Consider the following 18,214-nt stretch of genomic DNA (forward strand, 5'->3'; position numbering starts at 1 on the left):
TGCTTTCATCTACAATTGTGTTGATTATTGTGCTGAAAAGGAAGAGTATTAAATTCAGGCCTGGTCTGGAGGTATAAAAGAGATTAGTTAGATTCCTAAGGTTTAGTTATGCAGTGAGTTGGTCTCTTTTTTTTTTGCTTGTAATTTATGGAGTGTTTCTGTAATGAAGTGGTTTTCCATTTGTGTTTCATTACAGCATAAATGTTTCTTCCTATTCTCAGTTATGCCAAAACATGCAAGTTTCTATTATAGCACCAGTCATTCACACCAGTATTTAAGAAAAAGCCACTAAAATGATTTAAAAAAGATAAGTTTACCAATAAGATGAAAAATGAAGTATGTCCTAGAGTAACACTCAAGGTCTTACACCTCTTGTGTAGCTGTATTGCTTTTGTCTGTGCTCACTAAGCAAATAAAATTCTGAGGCTAAAGGATGGATTTTATTTAGCTCTTGTACATCTTTGAGTGACTGTGAGCAGCTCAAATTGATAAAAATATTGCTTATCATGAAGCGAATCTCCCATGAATGAGATGTAAGGGAACTTATTCGCCTAACGTGCATTCCCCCTTTAACAAGAGGCATCCCTTGAGACTCGCCAGAGCAATTTCTTCCCTTGAAGTGGATTACAAAAATTAGTAATTGAGAGAAATGGTTTGCCCTGCTGAACAAAAGGATTCAATCACTTTCATAGCTTAAACAGTAGCTCTTTATAATAAAAGTGCATTTTACCATTACGTGCTGTAAGAAATCATGTTTTGCTTCATTTTCAGGAGAAGCTGTGTTGGATCAGAGCTGGTAGACTGGCTTTTGGAGCAATGCCCTTTTGTTAAATGCAGATCTACAGCAGTTGGAGTGTGGCAGCTCCTCCTGGATATGGGCATTATATTGTCAGGTCAGTCTTGATGATATTTCTAGCATGAGGAGGGTTATCAGTTTCTCCTGCATAAGATACTTTTTTTTTTTTAATGGGAAAGGAAGGAGAGAAAAAGGCAGATTGATCTCTCTTATCTCTCTTTTTTTTTTCTTGACAATTGTTTATTTTCCTGCATCCTTGGTAGACTCACATCTGTGACCTTTCATTTCATAATGCTAAATACTTTTGGTATTGTTTTTAAGGCAGGCAATTTCATAGATTTTACTTTTGCAAATGTAATTGCCTATTAACAAGTCTTTTCCAGACTATTTTTTTATCTTTGTAGTCTTTTAGGTTTTTCATGAGACAGTCATTGCAGATCATGTCTTTGCCAGACAACTCCTCTGTCTATTAGTGCCTTTGCTTTCCTCTGTCTGTTTTTCAAAATTTTAGATTAGAATGGATTGAGAGAAAATTCAGCTCCTCAAGATGGCGGTGATGCTAGGTTCTACCCTGACTGTCCCTACCCTCCCCACCAAATTTAGGAGTTTGGTCCAGCTGAAGTGTTTGTCAGCAATGACACTGGTGACCAACCTCTGGAAATCTGGTGGACTTTCTCTCTGGGGCTACTTGGGTAGCTCAGCACAAAGCATACCCTTCTCTAGCGTCTGTGCTAGACACTTAAGTATCCTCTTTGTAAGAAGGCAAAGTGTTATGGAAGAATTCTGCTTATCTACAATGTACTTAAAGGTTTTCTTCTGCTCCAGCTCCAGTCAGTGAGTCTGATCTGCAGCTTCTACAAGGACTGAATGACTTTTCTGTTTAAAGAGAAGCTAGGATAACGATGGGTTGCATCCCCATCATTGTGCTTCATTTACTAGTGCCTGGCTGTTAGTGAGAACAGTTTAGAAGCCAGTGGAAATTAAGGCTCAGGAATCTGACAAGTGGAAGATTTTTATCCCCTGATTCTGAACTGATTTCAAAAATGGTTACATACTCAGCAGTCTTAACGCTTGAATTTCAGAAGCCTGCAGCTCTTCAAATTGAGGTTTCGGAGTTGCCCTCATTGGAGTTAATACAAGACAGCAGGATTGCTTCTGTGCTGAGTTTGTGATTGTTTTGCCTTGTGTTGTGGTGCACCTCTACATTAAAGTCAAGTGCCACACAGAATGTGGTGGGGGAATAGAACCTTTAGGTGGCAAACATGTAAAAGCTATCTAATTTGTATTTTATTTCTTCTAACAGTGGACAGACGACTCTATTTTCAAGACACTCATGCTTTCTACCAGTTCTCAGCAGATGAATGTACCTACCTTTTCTGTGAATTTGAGAAAGAGGAAGGATGGAAGAATGGAGTAAAGCTCCTACTTCAGCTGTTACCATTGTCTCCTCCCAGGATTGACATGTGCAGTATGTAAGTGTGCATATACAACTGTTTGCAACTTTTGGTGATAACAGGTTTATAATGACACTATTTTCTCCCAAACCACTGTGCAAATGAACCAACTTTCTTTTCAGGGTTGATAAGCTTTGTGGAGATGGACTTTTTACTTGAGAAACTCGGTGTGGGTAGATAAAAGAAGGCATTCAGCTTGTGGTTTTTGTCATATTATGGTTCTTCTGCACTAACGTGCTGTCTGTATCTCGCTATATTGCCTTGGAAAATGATGGTGATGGTTTGATTTTTTAAAAAAATATAATTGTATTTTTTAATCTTCTCTCATATTTGGATATTTAACATGAAATGAGTAGCAGGCAGGTTATGGATCTGATGGACTGGCAGATTAGATGCCCTTGTACTATGTCAGGATCAGCTATCAGATAGAGAGGATGGGTAGAAATGTAGTACCTTCAGCCATTCGATTTTCAGTTTCCTACTGCATGTTTGCCAGAGCTCTGTAGTTTCTTTTTCAGAATATGCCTTTTAAGAGTTTCCCTTCTTGACTGCTTTTTTCACTTGTCTGTTGGATATTATCAGTGCTGATATAGTTGCACTCAACATGGCTCCTGTTTAGAGCAACTAGGAGAAAGCTGTAGCTATTTGTTCTACAGTGAGAGACCAGGATACAGGAGAAAAAGGTATCAGTGAGAGATCTGGAGCCTCATGACCTGTCATGCCTTAGCTAATCTGCAGGAACTGGTCTGGCCAACAGACAAGTTGGGTTAAATTCTTCTCTTGTTGCTATCATGATGGCTCCCTAAACCTGATACTTATACTGTGAAGAGCTAATACTCTGCCAGTACTATGTTTTAATCTCTTTGATGTCAGAGACAAAACTTCCTTCTGTAAGTGCTTTCCTTCTCTACATATTAGATTAAAAAAGAACCCACCATGCTCTCAGATGAATGTCTAAAAAAGCCCAAAGCCCTTTTCAAAGCCCCCAGTCTCTGTAAGATGTCTCAAGCTCAGCTTATTAAATTCAGACATGCTGAACTAGTAGAAAAGAATACTCTCAGTCATTTCTCTGCACAGCTCAAGGCAGAAATTTCATCCACTCACATATTTCTGACTGCCCTCACCAGTCAGAAAATGGCAGCTGTAGAGTGGGGATTCCCTTGAAAACACATTTATCTGGTCAGCTTGAATGAGCATAGACAAGTCAAAAGAACCCCAGGCTGGCAAGAGTAGGGGTCTGAAGGAGATCTTCTCAATAGGTCACTCATATGGGAGAAAGCCTTTGAATATTTTGATCAAATATAAATTCTTGTTTTCCTCTGTCCTCAGCCTGGGAAATGCTGTAGCTGCTTTCATAGGGTATACAGAAATAATTGTGCTGGGACTTGCTTGTGCTTTTGCAGACCTAGGGAAAGCATCACTGCACCTTGCTCTGCTCACTGCACTAGGGAGTCCATGGGACACTGAGCTGCCTTCTCCCTGTGGGTTTTAAGGTCAGGCTGGATGAGGCTATGAGAAGCTGAGCCTACTTAAGAGAATTGCAGAACATTGGAGGGACCTCCAGAGACCATCGAGTTCAACCCCCCACCAAGGCAGGATCCCCTAGGGTAGTTTGCACAGGAATGCATCCAGGCAGGTTTTGAAAGTCTCCAGAGGAGACTCCACAACCTCTCTGGGCAGCCTGTTCCAGGGCTCTGTCACATTCACTGTAAAGAACCTCCTCACGTTGAGGTAAAACCTTCAATGTTCCAGTTTGTAGCTATTGCTCCATGTCTTATTGCTGTGCATCACCAAAAAGAGATCAGCCTCAGCCACTTGACACCACCCCCTCAGATGTTTATAGATATTGAAGTAGAGAAGTCTGAAAGGGAATCTCATCAAACTAAACATCTCCAGGTCTCTGTCTCTCTCCATAGGAGAGATGCTCAAATTCCCCACACATCACAGAAATGACCAGGTTGGAAAAGACCTCTGGAATCATCAAGTCCAACCTATCACCTAACTCTTCTAATAAACTAAACCATGGCACTAAGTGCCTCGTTCAGCCTTCTCTTCAACACCTCCAGGGATGCTGGCTCCACCACCTCCCTCGGCAGCCCATTCCAGTCCTCATAGCTCTCTACTGGACTCTCTCCAGCAGGTCCCTGTGTCTGTCGTGGCCTCCCCTGCTCATGGTGGGGAGGTCGGAGTAAATGATCTCTGAGGTCCCTTGCAACCTAAGCCATTCTATGATAAGCATTATGCTTGTTTGCCTGGGTTTTGTAGCTCCTGGTACCAACTCTCCTAGACCTTAGCTATTCTCTTTTGAAAAAAGACAGGGGGATAGGTGTCTTGATTTTGTTTCACAGTTTCCATTCTGTCTCAGGGTTTTTTTTTTCCTATTAGCCTGACTATCATAGAATCATTGAATGTCAGGAGCTGGAAGGGACCTCAAAAGATCATCTAGTATCATAATTCCCTCTTCCTCTATGTTTCCAGAAAGCTGGAATTAGTATATTAATGGCTTCAGAAGTATTTGGTGTTCATATAGAGATGAATACTGGGAGTATTTTTAAATGGAAGATGAAGTGATAAAGTCCCAAGATGCTGCTCCTCAGATTTGTGGCTGTGCATACTGAAGTGCTAACTTTTCCCACCAGTTTAGAAGAATTGGGTCTTATCCTGGTTCTGAGAGATCAGGGGAAGTCAGATGTGTAAGGAAACATAGGCAGCTGAAGAGGTCAACTGTTTTAATCCCATTCCAGATTATAGAGAGGCTGAATAAAACACTCTATGTAAATTCTTGCAAATGCTTGTACTACTTAAAATGCTAAATCATATTTTAATTTGACTAGAGAAGGCTCTTATGAAAACAGTTGTGATCTCTAATCTGAATTACCATTCTGAGTATGCTCATCCCAGGACAAATGTGTGTATCATTCTGTGCTTTCTGACTTCAATTTTTCAATCAAGGAAAGAAATTTTTGGACATGGGATGTAAGAACCACAGCACACCAGCTAAATGTTCCACATGTTGTCAGCTCTCTCCCTAAACACACCAAGGCATATGAATGATTAAATCATGTAGTCAAAGACAGAAGCTTCTGCTGTTATCTGAGATTTATGTTTATGACAGCAGCTGCAGTTCTGTGTGTCTGCTCAATTTGCTGGCATGCCATGCTTCTCAAGCCATGAAAAGATCTCAAGGGTGCTTTCTTTTTCTTCTTCCTATAATATTAACCCTGCCACATTGGCATCCTCCTTCTGATTGTCAACAAACCTTTCAACAGGCTCACAAATAGTTTAGTGATGGGAATTAGGCTATGGAAAAAACAACTCATGGTCCTGTCTCCTACTGTCCATGGCTTTTCCCATGTGGGCCAGACTTCTGTGGCAGCTTCTAGAAGGGTTCTTCCTGCCCTATCCCATTTTTGCAAAGACACATTATGTCTCTCTATCTTGCAAGTAACTGCTAAGACAACCTAATAGTGTTCTGAGCTGTTGCTTTAATTTGCTAATTTATGGTTCCTTATGCATATTTTTTTAATTTTCACTTTATGTCACATATAGAGTTGGATTTTTAAAGACAATTTTGATTTCTGCTTTTGTCTGTGTGATCTTGTGGAACAGCACCTATGGGACAAAACTTCACAAAGTTGCTTGGTGGGCAAATGGGAAAACTTTTCTCTGGTGATGGAAGATATTTTTAGCAAAATAAAATATGCATTCAAATAAGCAACTCTTAACTAGGAGGGTCTTGCACTCTTCATCTCTTCATCGTGTTTTTATAGTCAAAGAATTCTCTCACTGTTTTGTGTTAGTCAAATCAAAAGAGTTCTTGACAGGAAAGGACAAAGGGTGCACACCGTTGTTACTGACACAATTAATTATTGTCGTGTTCCAGTCATCATTTTGATGTGGAATCTCAAAAGCCCTTTTACACTAGTGCCTGTGGCTACACAGTTCTTTGCTTTCCAGGAATCAAAAGATGTTGAAACAGAATGAAAGAAACAATAAAATCTTATTTTTCTATTTTTAAGGCCTGATCAAAAAATAGAAGATCCAGCAGAAACCAATGCCGAAATTCTCGCTCGCCTCACTTCTGCGGTAAGGTCACTGCATCAAAGTTTGCACTGATCATGTTTGAAATATTGTCATGTTTTGAATCTTTTCAAATTAAAGACTTAGTCTTAGTGAGCAGGTGTTTGTAATGCAAACTGCTTTTCAGTATTTGAAAGGAGGAAGCTTTACCGAGATCTTAGTGTGCAATTCCAAAGCTATTGAAATCAGAAGAATTGATGCAGCTTGTGCTCTTATCATCCATGCTATTCATGTCTGCAGGATCATAGTGCTTTTTTCTGCAAAGTAGCTTACACTCAGATCCTTTTGGTCAAGTGGACATCAGTGCATGAGATGAGGTGGGGGACAAAGGGGATAGAAAGGGCCTCAGCAGCCGTGGCATAGTTTATCATAGGCTTTTGAGGAGAGCCACTTGGGAAGATTAAGTATCTGGCTTCCTAACTGTTTAGCGTCAGTGAATTCCATCGTAATAAACAACAACTTATCCTGTCTGTGCTAGAATTTGGTACATCTTGTTTATGTTGTATAATCATTGTTCTAAAAAGCAGACAGACAGAACTTCAGATTCACTCAGTTTAAGGTAATCTAAGCAACTGTACCAAGTACAACTTCAGCAAGCTTGTAGGTGATGCAAAACTGGGAGGAATGGTCAATATACCAGATGAATGTGCTGCCATTCAGAGGGACCTTGACAGGCTGGAGAAATGGGCCAACAAGAACCTCAGCAAAAGACAGTGCAACACACTGCATCTGGCAGAAACAACCTCATGCCCCTGTACAGGCTAAGGACTGCCTGTCTGAAAAGTAGCTTGGCCCTGGAGGTCCTGGTGGACATCAGGTTGAACGTGAGACAGAAATATGCCTTTGTGGCAGAGAAAGCCAACTGCCTCCTGGGTTGTATTAACAAAAGCATTGTCTTCTGGCTAAGGGAGTTGACTGGTGACTACTCAGCACTGGTATGACACTTCTGGGGTGCTTGGTCCAGTTCTGAACTCGTATTACAAGAGATGTGGGTATACTGGAGTATACAAATGACTGTGAAGGTGATCAGAGGAACAAAATATCTGATTTACAAGGAGAGGCGAAGAGAACTGGAAGTTGAGGTCAGAGAACAGGAGGCTATGAGAGGGTCTTATCAATCTGTATAAATAAATGATGGCAGGCAATAAAGAAGAGAGAGCCTTGATCTTCTCTGTGACAATTTGTGACAGGACAAGAAAGAGTGCCACAAGCTGAAATTCAAGAAATTCTATTTCAGAAAAATACTGTGGAGGTGATCAAACAACAGAACAGGTTATCCAGAAAGATGGTGGATTCACCATCCTTAGTGATGTTCAGAACTCAACTGGACATAGTCTTGAGCAATCCACTCTAGCTGACCCTGCTTTTGAGCAGAAGTTGGATCAATTGACCTCCAGAGATGCCTTCCTACTTCGTCTGTTTTGTGGTTGTATGGTTCTGTGGATGTCACACCTAAATCATCGTATCAGCAAAACATGGATTTAGGGCTAGTTCTGTTTTGGGTACAGAGATTAAACGGAAGCGAGCGGGATGAAGCTGTCATGAAACAGAGGTGGAATAAGAGCTACTTTAAGATGAACAAAGTAACATCTTGAAATTGCTGAAAAGTGGAAGCAAGGGAGAATTTGTGCTACGTGTTGCAAAGACAAATGTCTTTGCAAGAGACTTTTTATAATGTGTTTGGAAAGCCACTGGTGTTCTGTATGCTCAGATATATACAGAAATAACTTAAACTACATGACATTAGAAAACCTGCTGGTTTAAAATGGGTTTATTTTATGTTCTCTGTAGTCACATTCCTTGTTTTTTCTACTTTTTTTTTTCTCTAAATGAAAGGAGAAATCAGCACCTCCATATCTTCTATTTTTTAGTTCCACGGAATGGAAAAAAAATGGGGGGGGGGAACCAAAGTACTTTTTGCAAAGTGGCATCTTTTTGAAAGGCCAGAAATCTGCCAGCTCTAGGAAACACTGGTGGTTTCTCTCAGAAGCTTTGCCTCTCCAAAAGAGAATAATGGCTTTTAAATCGGCTAAGAAAAGGAAAGTAAAGGGACTTGCTGGATTTAAGAACTGGGCCTATCTCTTGTTGCTGGATACACTTGAGTAAAATGCATATCTTTAAGCATGTGAGTAACTGACAGCGAGTTCAGAGTGCTTCACGTCCAGCTTGCAAGGTCAAACCTTTGAATTGCAGCATTAACCAGGTTGGAAAAGAACTCTGAGATCACTGAGTCCACCTTCAAATTAGCTAAACCATGGCACTAAGTGCCTCATCCAGCCTCCTTTTAAACATCTCCAGGGATGGTGACTCCACCACCTCCCCAGACAGCCCATTCCAATGCCAGTCACTCTTGCTGTGAAGAACTTCTTCCTAACATCCAGCCTAAACCTGCCTTGGCACAGTTTGAGGCTGCGTCCTCTTGTTCTGTTACTGTCTGCCTGGGAGAAGAGCCCAACTGAGCTGGCTACAACTTCCAGAATCACAGAATTAACCAGGTGGGAAAAGACCTTCAAGATGATGCATTGAGTCCAACCTATCACCTAACATCTTCTAAGTAACTATATCATGGCACTAAGTGCCTCATCCAGTCTCCTTTTAAACACCTCCAGGGATGGGGACTCCACCACCATCTACAGCCTGAGTGATTCCAGCAGCAAGGCACATGGAGAGGGTTTTTCAAATGAACCATTTTATTGGTGTAGCTAACTAGCTAAATTAATGAGGTACTTGCATCTCCAGATGGCCTGAGACCCATCTATTGCCATGGTGGTGTCAAAAAGACCAGTCTTTTCTTCTGCATTTTCTGATTTTCCACAGAACTGGAGGCTTTCTACAACAATTTTCTAGTCTAACTGGAGAAAAGATGAAAGACCAGAGCAGAATCTTCCAAATATGAACCTCTCCCTTGCATTCCTCCAGAATATTCCTTTTCCTCCATACAGTAGTCTAGGATCTGAAGTATTCACTGCAAGGTTATGGAGAGCATTTATGTATCCTAAGGGAGTTTGAACCCACAGCTTGTACCACTCAGCAGAGGTTTGGACTAATCAGGGTACAGGTTGTTTGCTTGTTTATTACTAACTTCAGGATTATTATTGGAAAAAAGAACAGGAGCTGGAAGGCAAAAATGAAGGTATCAGCCATGACTGCAAATGAGTTCACAGTGCTTGTGTTTTGGCTCACAGAAGGTTTATGTATTTTGTATATAAATATTGTCTTTCCTGAAAAAAAGTCATAATTCAGGAGCCTGTTCACAAACCAGGACTTCAGAACTAAGGGGAAAAAAAATCAAAACTTTATTTTCAACCTGGCCCTAAAATATTTGCTGATGAGCACTGATTGTCTTTTTCTTTTTCTTTTTTTTTTTTGTTTTTGGTGCATTTCTGCACTGGGAGGTTCCCATCCCATTGATGCAGATAGTACCACTGTCTCTTCTGTGACTTTCATAGAATCAACCAGGTTGGAAGAGACCTCCAAGATCATTGAGTTCAACCTGTCACCCAGCCCTATCCAATCAACTTAGACCATGGCACTAAGTGCCTCATCCAGGCTTTTCTTGAACACCTCCAGGGACAGTGACTCCTCCACCTCCCTGGGCAGCCCATTCCAATGCCAATCACTCTCTCTGTGCAAACCTTCCTCCTAACCTCCAGCCTAGAACCCCCCAGCACAACTTCAGACTGTGTCCCCTTGTTCTGTTCTAATTTTTATTTTCTCCTAATGAACTAAACCAACATTTCATGTCAGGTCAGAAGGATGCTTCTGTGTCAACTCTTTGAGGATTAAATTCCCAAATTTTCAAACTTAAACTGATTTTTAAGATCCAGTCCAAGCAACATTAGGAGGAATCTGTGTGCCTGAAATATAAATCACTATTTTAGCATCTGAAAGTGCAGGAAGGAACTGTAAGCATGCATGCAGATAGGGTCTAATTATATATTTCTGTAGCTCTATAAAAGCTATTGCTCTTGTAGAAAGGGAGAACTCACTTCACCTAAATATAAGTGGCCATATGGCAAGCATTTACATCTGAGCTTGCTTACCCAGTCTCTCCTTAGAGTAAGGAAAGAGAAATAGGCACTTCTAGGATGCTGAAGATTTGTTTTAAAAGTCTGCCTTAGGTAAAAACAATCATACTTCAGGGTCCTCTGGTAAGGTAGCCACTTTCCATGAATCATGGAATTGTCAGGGTTGGAAGGGACCTCAAGGGTCATCTAGTCCCAACCCACCTGCCATGGGCAGAGAGACCTCACACTACATCAGGTTGCTCAAAGCCACATCCAGCCTGGCCTTAAAGACCTCCAGTGATGGGGCTTCCACCACCTCCCTGGGCAACCTGTTGCAGTGTCTCACCACCCTCATGGTGAAGAATTTCTTCCTAACATCCAATCTGAATCTGCCCACTTCCAGTTTTGATCTATTCCCCCTAGTCCTGTTACTACCTGACACCCTAAAAAGTCCCTCACCAGCTTTCCTGTAGGCCCCTTTCAGATGCTGAAAGGCCACAATAAGGACTCCTCAGAGCCTTCTGAACAGCCTACCTCCATAGCAGAGGTGCTCCAGCCCTCTGATGATCCTCATGGTCCTTCTCTGGACATACTAGCCTGTCCATATCCTTCTTGTAACAGGTGTTCCATAATTGGATGCAGTACTCCAGGTGAGGTCTCACCAGAATGGAACACCTCCCTTGACCTGCTGGCCACACTTCTCTTGATGCAGCCCAGGATCTGATTGGCTTTCTGGGCTGCAAGTACACACTAGTGGCCTGTATTGAGCTTCTCATCCACCAGTACCCCCAAGTCCGTCTCCAAAGGGCTGCTCTCAAGCCAGTCACTGCCCAGCCTATATCAGTGCTTGGGATTGGCCTGACCCAGGTTCAGGACCTTGCACTTAGTCTTGTTGAACTTCATGGGCTTGTCTTGTGCCCATCTTTCCAGTCTGCCAAGGTCCCCCTGGATGGCATCCCCTCCAACATGTCAGCCACACCACACAGCTTGGTATCATTGGTGAACTTGCTGATGGTGCACTCAGTGCCACTGTCCATGTCACTGACAAAGATGTTGAACAAGCCTGGTCCCAGTCCTGATCCTTGAGGGACTCCCTTGAGGGACTCCACTTGTCACTGGCCTCCACTTGGACATGGACCCATTAACAGCCACTCTTTGGGTGTAGCTGTCAAGCCAGTTTTTAATCCACTGACTTGTTCATCCATCCAACCCATGTTGTGTGGGATGGTGTCAAAGACTTTGCTCAGTTCCAGGAAGATGATGTCAGTTGCTCATCCCTCATCTGTTGATGTTGTAAGCTTTTCATAGAAGGCCCCCAGGTTTGTCAGAAGGGGTTAGAGTGGCCATCACAAACATAGGCATCTCTACAAGTCTGATCGATTCCTCTCTCCACCTTTTTTCTTTACTGCACCCTGACTTTGTTGGTGATTCTCTTGTTACTTATTCTCTACTACTTTCTGTTACCAGGTGTTGTTTCCCTTACAGAGTTCCACTTCTCACATTCATTGCATAGCTTATGATTTTTGTTATTATTTTTTAAACGTGGGGTGATTCAATCTGTCTAGAACTGCTTAATGAGGGAAATGCACTCTTGATTTTAAACTGTTCTAGCAATCATAGAAGATAATAGTGATAGCTGTGGTGAATGATACCAAGTTAGAAGGGCAGCAGGGAAAAAAATGTAGAGATTTCTTTATCATCTTAATTTGTGCATAAGGTATGGAATACATCATTTCAAGAGCAGCCAAATACAAAAGATAAGAAACTGTCTTGTTGAGAGTCTGGTTTTGTCTTTACACTTTACGATAGAAGAAGCAGAGTCAAGGTAACTGAATGGATCCTATTGAATTGCATGCTCGTATTACATGCTCCATTACAATGAGTGACTGACAACACCATCAAACTGAAATTGCAAAGGCAACTGACATGCCAGCAGTGTGAAGTGCCATTTGAAATGTGTTTGCATCAGATAATCTTTTTGGTCATGAATTTTTAAGGAAATGCAGTGATTGCTTCTGGGTTTAAAGAAGCATTCCAGATCTGTCATGCATCCTATGTCACATCTCAAAGAGCAGCTTCATATTCACTGTCCTGTCTGCTAAAACCAGGGCACAGGCTATGAGTGCTTCCACTGCAAAACTCTTACCTTACCTTGTGGTGGGACAAAAGGAAATACTAGGGTGTTAATGCAATATATCTGAGGAATGCAGTTGTTTGGGATTTGAAGATGCCACTTGGTCCTACTTTTATTTAAAGCCCAACAGACTTGAAATTACTTGAAATGCACAAAAGTGCATTAGACATTCTTCTTTTTCAAAACACTGCTGTCCAGAGCTTCCTGCTGCATGATTTAAATATGAGCTTCTGTGAGGATTGCCACTTTGTCCCTAGATCTGAGGTGTTTTCTGGGACATTGATAGCTAAAATACTGCTTTGTGCAAGACTAATATAGGAAGAAAAAAAAGAGAGGGGAGGGAAGGATAAGTAGAGGTGATATGCACTATCTACTAGATGCACAGCTATTCTTTCTATGATGAAATGACCAGATTCATGGATAAGAGAACAGTACTCATCATTTTACTTTGAAAAATCTGCCTCTGTCCTTTCAAGATGAGAATATTCACCAAATAAGTATCTCATTTGTGCTTAACTGAGCAGAAGTACACATGGATACCATTCTCTATGCACACTCTTGCTCTTTCATATCACAAAAAAGAAAATGGATTAAAATGTGGTTACAGACCAAGAGCACACTCAAGGTTCTCTTTCAGATTTTCATAGTTTTTCTGTAAACAGTGTGTGGTAAGCTGCCCTTTCAACTGAATTGCTTTTGACATCTGCTCCACTACTCAAAACAGTAGATAGTGTAGTTTTGCACCAACAGGCTACATGTACAAACCACTTGTTATTTTTATTTGCTATCTCAATGTGGCAGGCATAGCTTCTGCACGAATGTGTATTTTACTTTGAGTCCACTTTTTTATCTTCAGTGTGACATGTAACTATTGAGTTTTGTCAAACAGGCAGTCACAGAAATCCTGTTAGGAAGAAGTATGATAATGTGCAGCACGAGTGCTGTGAGGGATGAATGTTGTACGTGGGAGTTCCAGTGGTGTAATGATGCATGGGAATTGCATGGCCAGCAGAGGTGCCAAGTGCATTGACAGGAAAACAGACACAAGCATATAGATTGTCAAATCTAGGACCAGCAGGCAAATCCAGAAGGATGCTCAGCAGTACCAATTCTTTGTGATCTGAGTGAGTCCTGTGTAAGGGAGTTTAGACCATTGGAGTGAAACTCTTTGATGTGTTTTCTTAGTAGAGAAACTTTTTTCCTCCTGTTTTAATTGAAGGGCTTTTTCAATCTAAGTAATATGCCACCTGCATTCCTGACAGACAGCAAACAATGTGATGTTTTGCACATCATAGACAAAATACAGATACACATACTTTTCATTGCTATGATGCTAGCACTGTTTTTCTGACATGGAAAATGCCACCTCATAAGCAAAAGGAATACTGCAAATATAACTGTAGGGTGCCACAATGCTGCCTCTGCCTTGCCTTTTCTCTCTCTGCCTACCTTTAGGAAGCTAAGGGATTTTTTGTACTCTTGGAGAGATTTGCATTTTTCTGTTGTTTGTGTACATTAATTGGTAAACTTACAACTGTTGCAGATTGTAGAGTGTCCCAAGGCTAATATTAAGATAACATATTTATTAAATGCTAAAAGATAAACAGATAAACATCTGTTATGTGTGCTGTTTCTTACTGTCAGTTACCTATGAGAACAGACCAGGACTGGGGCATTGACATTGCTGCCTCCTGCTGAGTTGAATGAAGGAAGAGGGAATGAACAGTTGTGGTGTTTTTATTCAGAAACAACTTGGGCTTCTATTGAAAATCCCACTCTTCCTCTGGACAGCTCATATTCATTATTGGTAGTGTATGTTAATAGGTGTTAATAAGCAAGCACACAAGTGTTTTTTTTTCCACAGAAGAATTGTTCTTTCCCATCTTACTTGCAGTTTGTGCTTACATTAACCATGATTAACAGTTCTGCAGACATGGGAATGAGTGCACAGGAAGGAAGGAAGGGCAGGTGACACTGCCAGCTTGCACAATTGTACTAGAAACAGGACAACAGTTAATAAAACTGGCATTGCCTTCATATTTTGCTGCTTAGAGTGTCAAAACCTCTCTCCCTCTCAGTGGGGCAGTGTCAAGGAGTAGAAAAGATCTTTGTACATTTTGGGGACAGCAAAAATAAAATCTCCCTGGTCCTTTGCCACAAGGGAAGGAAGGATGCAGAGGAAGGATGTGGTATGACTGCCTTCCGCCATATGTGGAGCATAGTGCTGGGTGGCTGCTGAGTGTCTGATCAGCAAATGCTGAAGTTACCAGTGTGCTGGAAGGACCTGGGTGGTTTTGTCCATCTTTATGCTCTTGTTTCCTATTTTCAGGCTTTTCTTCAGAGTCATTAGTGTAGGATATTGCCAGTTGTTAGTAATCAGGTTACTCTGGGAATCCTTCATGGGCTTTGTGCCTTATTCTGAAGCTGGAAAGTGTGGAAAATTCACTGGAACATGGATGGAGCAGAAGAAAGGGAGAACTGAGGGGTAGGAGGAGAGTAGCTGGAATGCTGGAGCAGATGGGATGGGACAGATGATGGTAGTGAGGAAGTATGAAGCACAAAAGCAATGCATAACACAAACTGTAACTGATAGAAAACAGAACAGACCTTTGGAGAGAAGCAGATATAGAGCTGAGCTGGCTAAAGGGACAGTGATGAGATTATAGGGGAAATAGGAAGAATGCAGAGACAGGAGGCTGAGGAAGGGAGCTGGCTAGCTTGTTTCATCATAGTCTAGCAAGACAGACTGTGAATCTGGAAATCGGGTATCTCTTCTGCATAGAATCAACCAGGTTGGAAGAGACCTCCAAGATCATCCAGTCCAACCTAGCACCCAGCCCTAGCCAATCAACTAAACCATGTGTTCATCTCAACTAAATTTTGGTCCCAAAAATGCATGCTCAGCCATGGTATTAGGAGAGATTGTTTCCTCCTGAAAACAACAAAAAGTAAATGTCGGTTATACACACAAACCTTAGCATGGAGAACTCTCTTATCCTACAGTCACACAGTAAATCCAGTATTACAGTGTGCTCAGCAGAGCCAAACCAAATATTTAACAAGGAAAGGAAGAAGCTTCAAGTGTCTGTTTGTGAAAGAGAGATGCTGTGGAAATAAATTAAAGGTTGGGTTGCTGATTTGCCCACTCTCTAAGGAATGTCCAGTATTTGCATGAAATTGAAGGTTAAAATACAAACAAACCAACCCAAAAGAAAAGTTGTCACAGAATTCTCAGCTGAAAATGAAATAAATTTGCTAGGGAAAGTGACTGTAGATTGAAAACCAAGTACCTGCATAATTCCACATGCAGTTGATCGCTCCAAAAATATTGATAACAGTTATCTTACTGATGACATTTGCTTTGTCTGACTGTGCTAGTAACCATAACTATCCTTTCCTCCTATTTCAGGTACAGAGAGAACTGGCTGCTGTCATTGCCTTGAAAGCAAGGAAGTCAGGTGAGTCAGGCTAGACTTCAGAGGGGATTTTGTAACGCTGTTATTTTTTGTCATTTATTGAAGTATATTAATTGTTATTGCTGTCTTATTAATGTGGGGAAGCAAAGATAACAAACCTCATTCCCCTCTCATCGGAGAATCTGTTTATATAGCACAATGCAATTACTGTCAAGCTTTGCTTCCCTTGCTTGTCACATCTAATGACCTAGCTGATAAAGTTAGACTGTTATGGTTGAATTTGAACTTGAGTCTTCTTCTGGCCAAAATCACCGCTTTCTCTGGGCTTTACAGAAGAAGCTTGTCCCTTTATTCGACTTTTAAGGCAAATATATTGATAAACTGCATGTGGTGAAGTGAGACTTGAATACATTTCTAGAGTGAAACAGTTGCCTTGATTTACTGGCATGTTTCCAAAGCCATTGAGGTCTCTGGGAGCATTTTCACTGAGCATCTTGTGTGATGTTCAATTGTTTTGCTAGAAATTGAGATCACAGAAGGTCTACTTCTTAAGCTATTTTCTGACCTGTTAATGGTATTGTGCCATGATGTCTATATCTGTCAGTGGCTTACAAGTATAGCATAAAAGTTACTGCATGCAACATACACACTATGCACAAGATGATATCTTAAACTGGAGACATGAAGAAGATGTGGCTGACATATGTGCAAATATTTCCTGTAAAAATGTAAGTATAACAAATATATTCTAGACAGTTGGATGCATTTTTATTGTTGTCTGAAAATGGAAGTATATCCACAGTCATCTGTAAATGTAAATCTGCAGAAAATAAACACAAATTTAGGTGTGATTCCAGACCTAAATCACTTCTGTGTAGGAACTTGGCTTCTGAAACTGCTGTAGTAGTTCATGATGTTAACACCCCTCAGCTGTTTGACCTTAATGGATATCACCTCAGCTCCACCTGAATGATAATGATTAAGCATGGAAATGTTTCTGCTGTGGCTCAGTGCAGAGAAAACCTGGCTGTTTTAAGGAAGGAATCAAGGTACTCCTGTTTTGCTGTAAAATGGGCTACGAGTGTAGTGCTATATATCCTTTTACTCAGGGCTTGGGAAGTTCTAAGAAATCTTTCTCTGCTTCTTGGCAGTTGTGTCAGCAAATACTACTATTGTTACTGGCAGCAAGTAGAGGCTCCATTCCCTAAATGAGTTGTTTTTTAACCTGATATAGCCTCTCATTTCCTTCTGGTGAATGACTACCTAAATGATTGTGTCAGTAGAAAATGGGATGGGGGCTGGATTAGGGATGAGCTGCAGCAGATGAGGGTTGGAAAAGTAGCTAGCTCTTGTAGTCTTCTTCATGCTAGAGAAACTGCAACCCACATTGACTATTTTAGATAAAAATCACAGCCTTAAATAAACAAGGCTTCCTATAGAGCTTTCAAGTGTGGACCAGCCTTTCCTTACACATTAATGTAAACAAAACCTTAGTTTTGAACAAGAGATACATCCTTAGTCAGTGTGACTAGTACATGCTTGTTGAGATTTGCATTTCTTTATGCCTCATCTTGGACAACTGTAAAAAAAATTGCTCCATGATCAGACACAACAATTTAAGTTAATGCCTTTACAACAGTAGGAGCAGAGTAAATTAGGGTTGGTTGATTATGCTTTCTTCAACCATTGCTGATGGTTGAATCCACAGCATAGCAATTACTGCTAGCAATTGAGCTATGGTATGTGCCTGGTGAAGTGAAGCATGTTTCAGAGAAAGCACTTCTGGAGCTAAAACCCACAGTGTCTTTCAAAGATACTGTTCTTCTAACCCTTTCCAAGACTCCATATAATTCCAGGAAATAAGCCAACAAAGATCAGACAGAGAATTTATTTTGGCATGCAGGAGTGGAACATAGCTGTTGGGCTAGCTGCCCTGAGTGGCTTCCAGGCTGATGTGAGTGGTGTGGGTGCCTGACTCGCCCACCTTGGGACATATGAGTGGGGACTGCAGTCATAGGCATGGTCCTAACCTGCTAGCTGGAACCTGCCTGTGGTGAGCAGTTGGTTCATTAACTGAAAGTTTTCCTGGAGCTCAGTAACCTAAAAACCAAAGCTGTTGTGCGGAAGTTCCCATACTGTTTTTGATGGTTTGGTGGTTTTTAAATTACAGGGTTTCAGAGTATTTCCTCTAGATAGCTGGTTAGCTCTACCAGCAAGAGAGAGAAAAAAAAATGAAGCATTTTTGCTTATTGAAGGGATTGTGTAATTTGTTGCTGAATTACTTCAATTTCTGAATATACCTCTGCCCTTAAAGAAGCACTTCACAG

The 18,214-nt window shown here is 41.1% G+C and overlaps 1 protein-coding gene across 2 annotated transcripts in view; it reads left to right on the forward strand.

Moving 5' to 3' along the window:
- The window catches only part of RAPGEF5 (Rap guanine nucleotide exchange factor 5), a 184,464-nt gene that overhangs the window by 35,789 nt on the left and 130,461 nt on the right, over nucleotides 1-18,214 (forward strand). For both annotated transcript variants that reach the window (XM_064167093.1, XM_064167094.1), the window contains exons 4-7: nucleotides 772-893; nucleotides 2,100-2,268; nucleotides 6,270-6,336; nucleotides 15,881-15,929. In XM_064167093.1, coding sequence (XP_064023163.1) covers nucleotides 772-893; nucleotides 2,100-2,268; nucleotides 6,270-6,336; nucleotides 15,881-15,929 — 407 coding nt within the window. The remainder of the gene's footprint in view (nucleotides 1-771; nucleotides 894-2,099; nucleotides 2,269-6,269; nucleotides 6,337-15,880; nucleotides 15,930-18,214) is intronic.

This window comes from Pogoniulus pusillus, chromosome 28 (genome assembly GCF_015220805.1).
Source record: "Pogoniulus pusillus isolate bPogPus1 chromosome 28, bPogPus1.pri, whole genome shotgun sequence".
Taxonomy (NCBI): Eukaryota; Metazoa; Chordata; class Aves; order Piciformes; family Lybiidae; genus Pogoniulus; species Pogoniulus pusillus.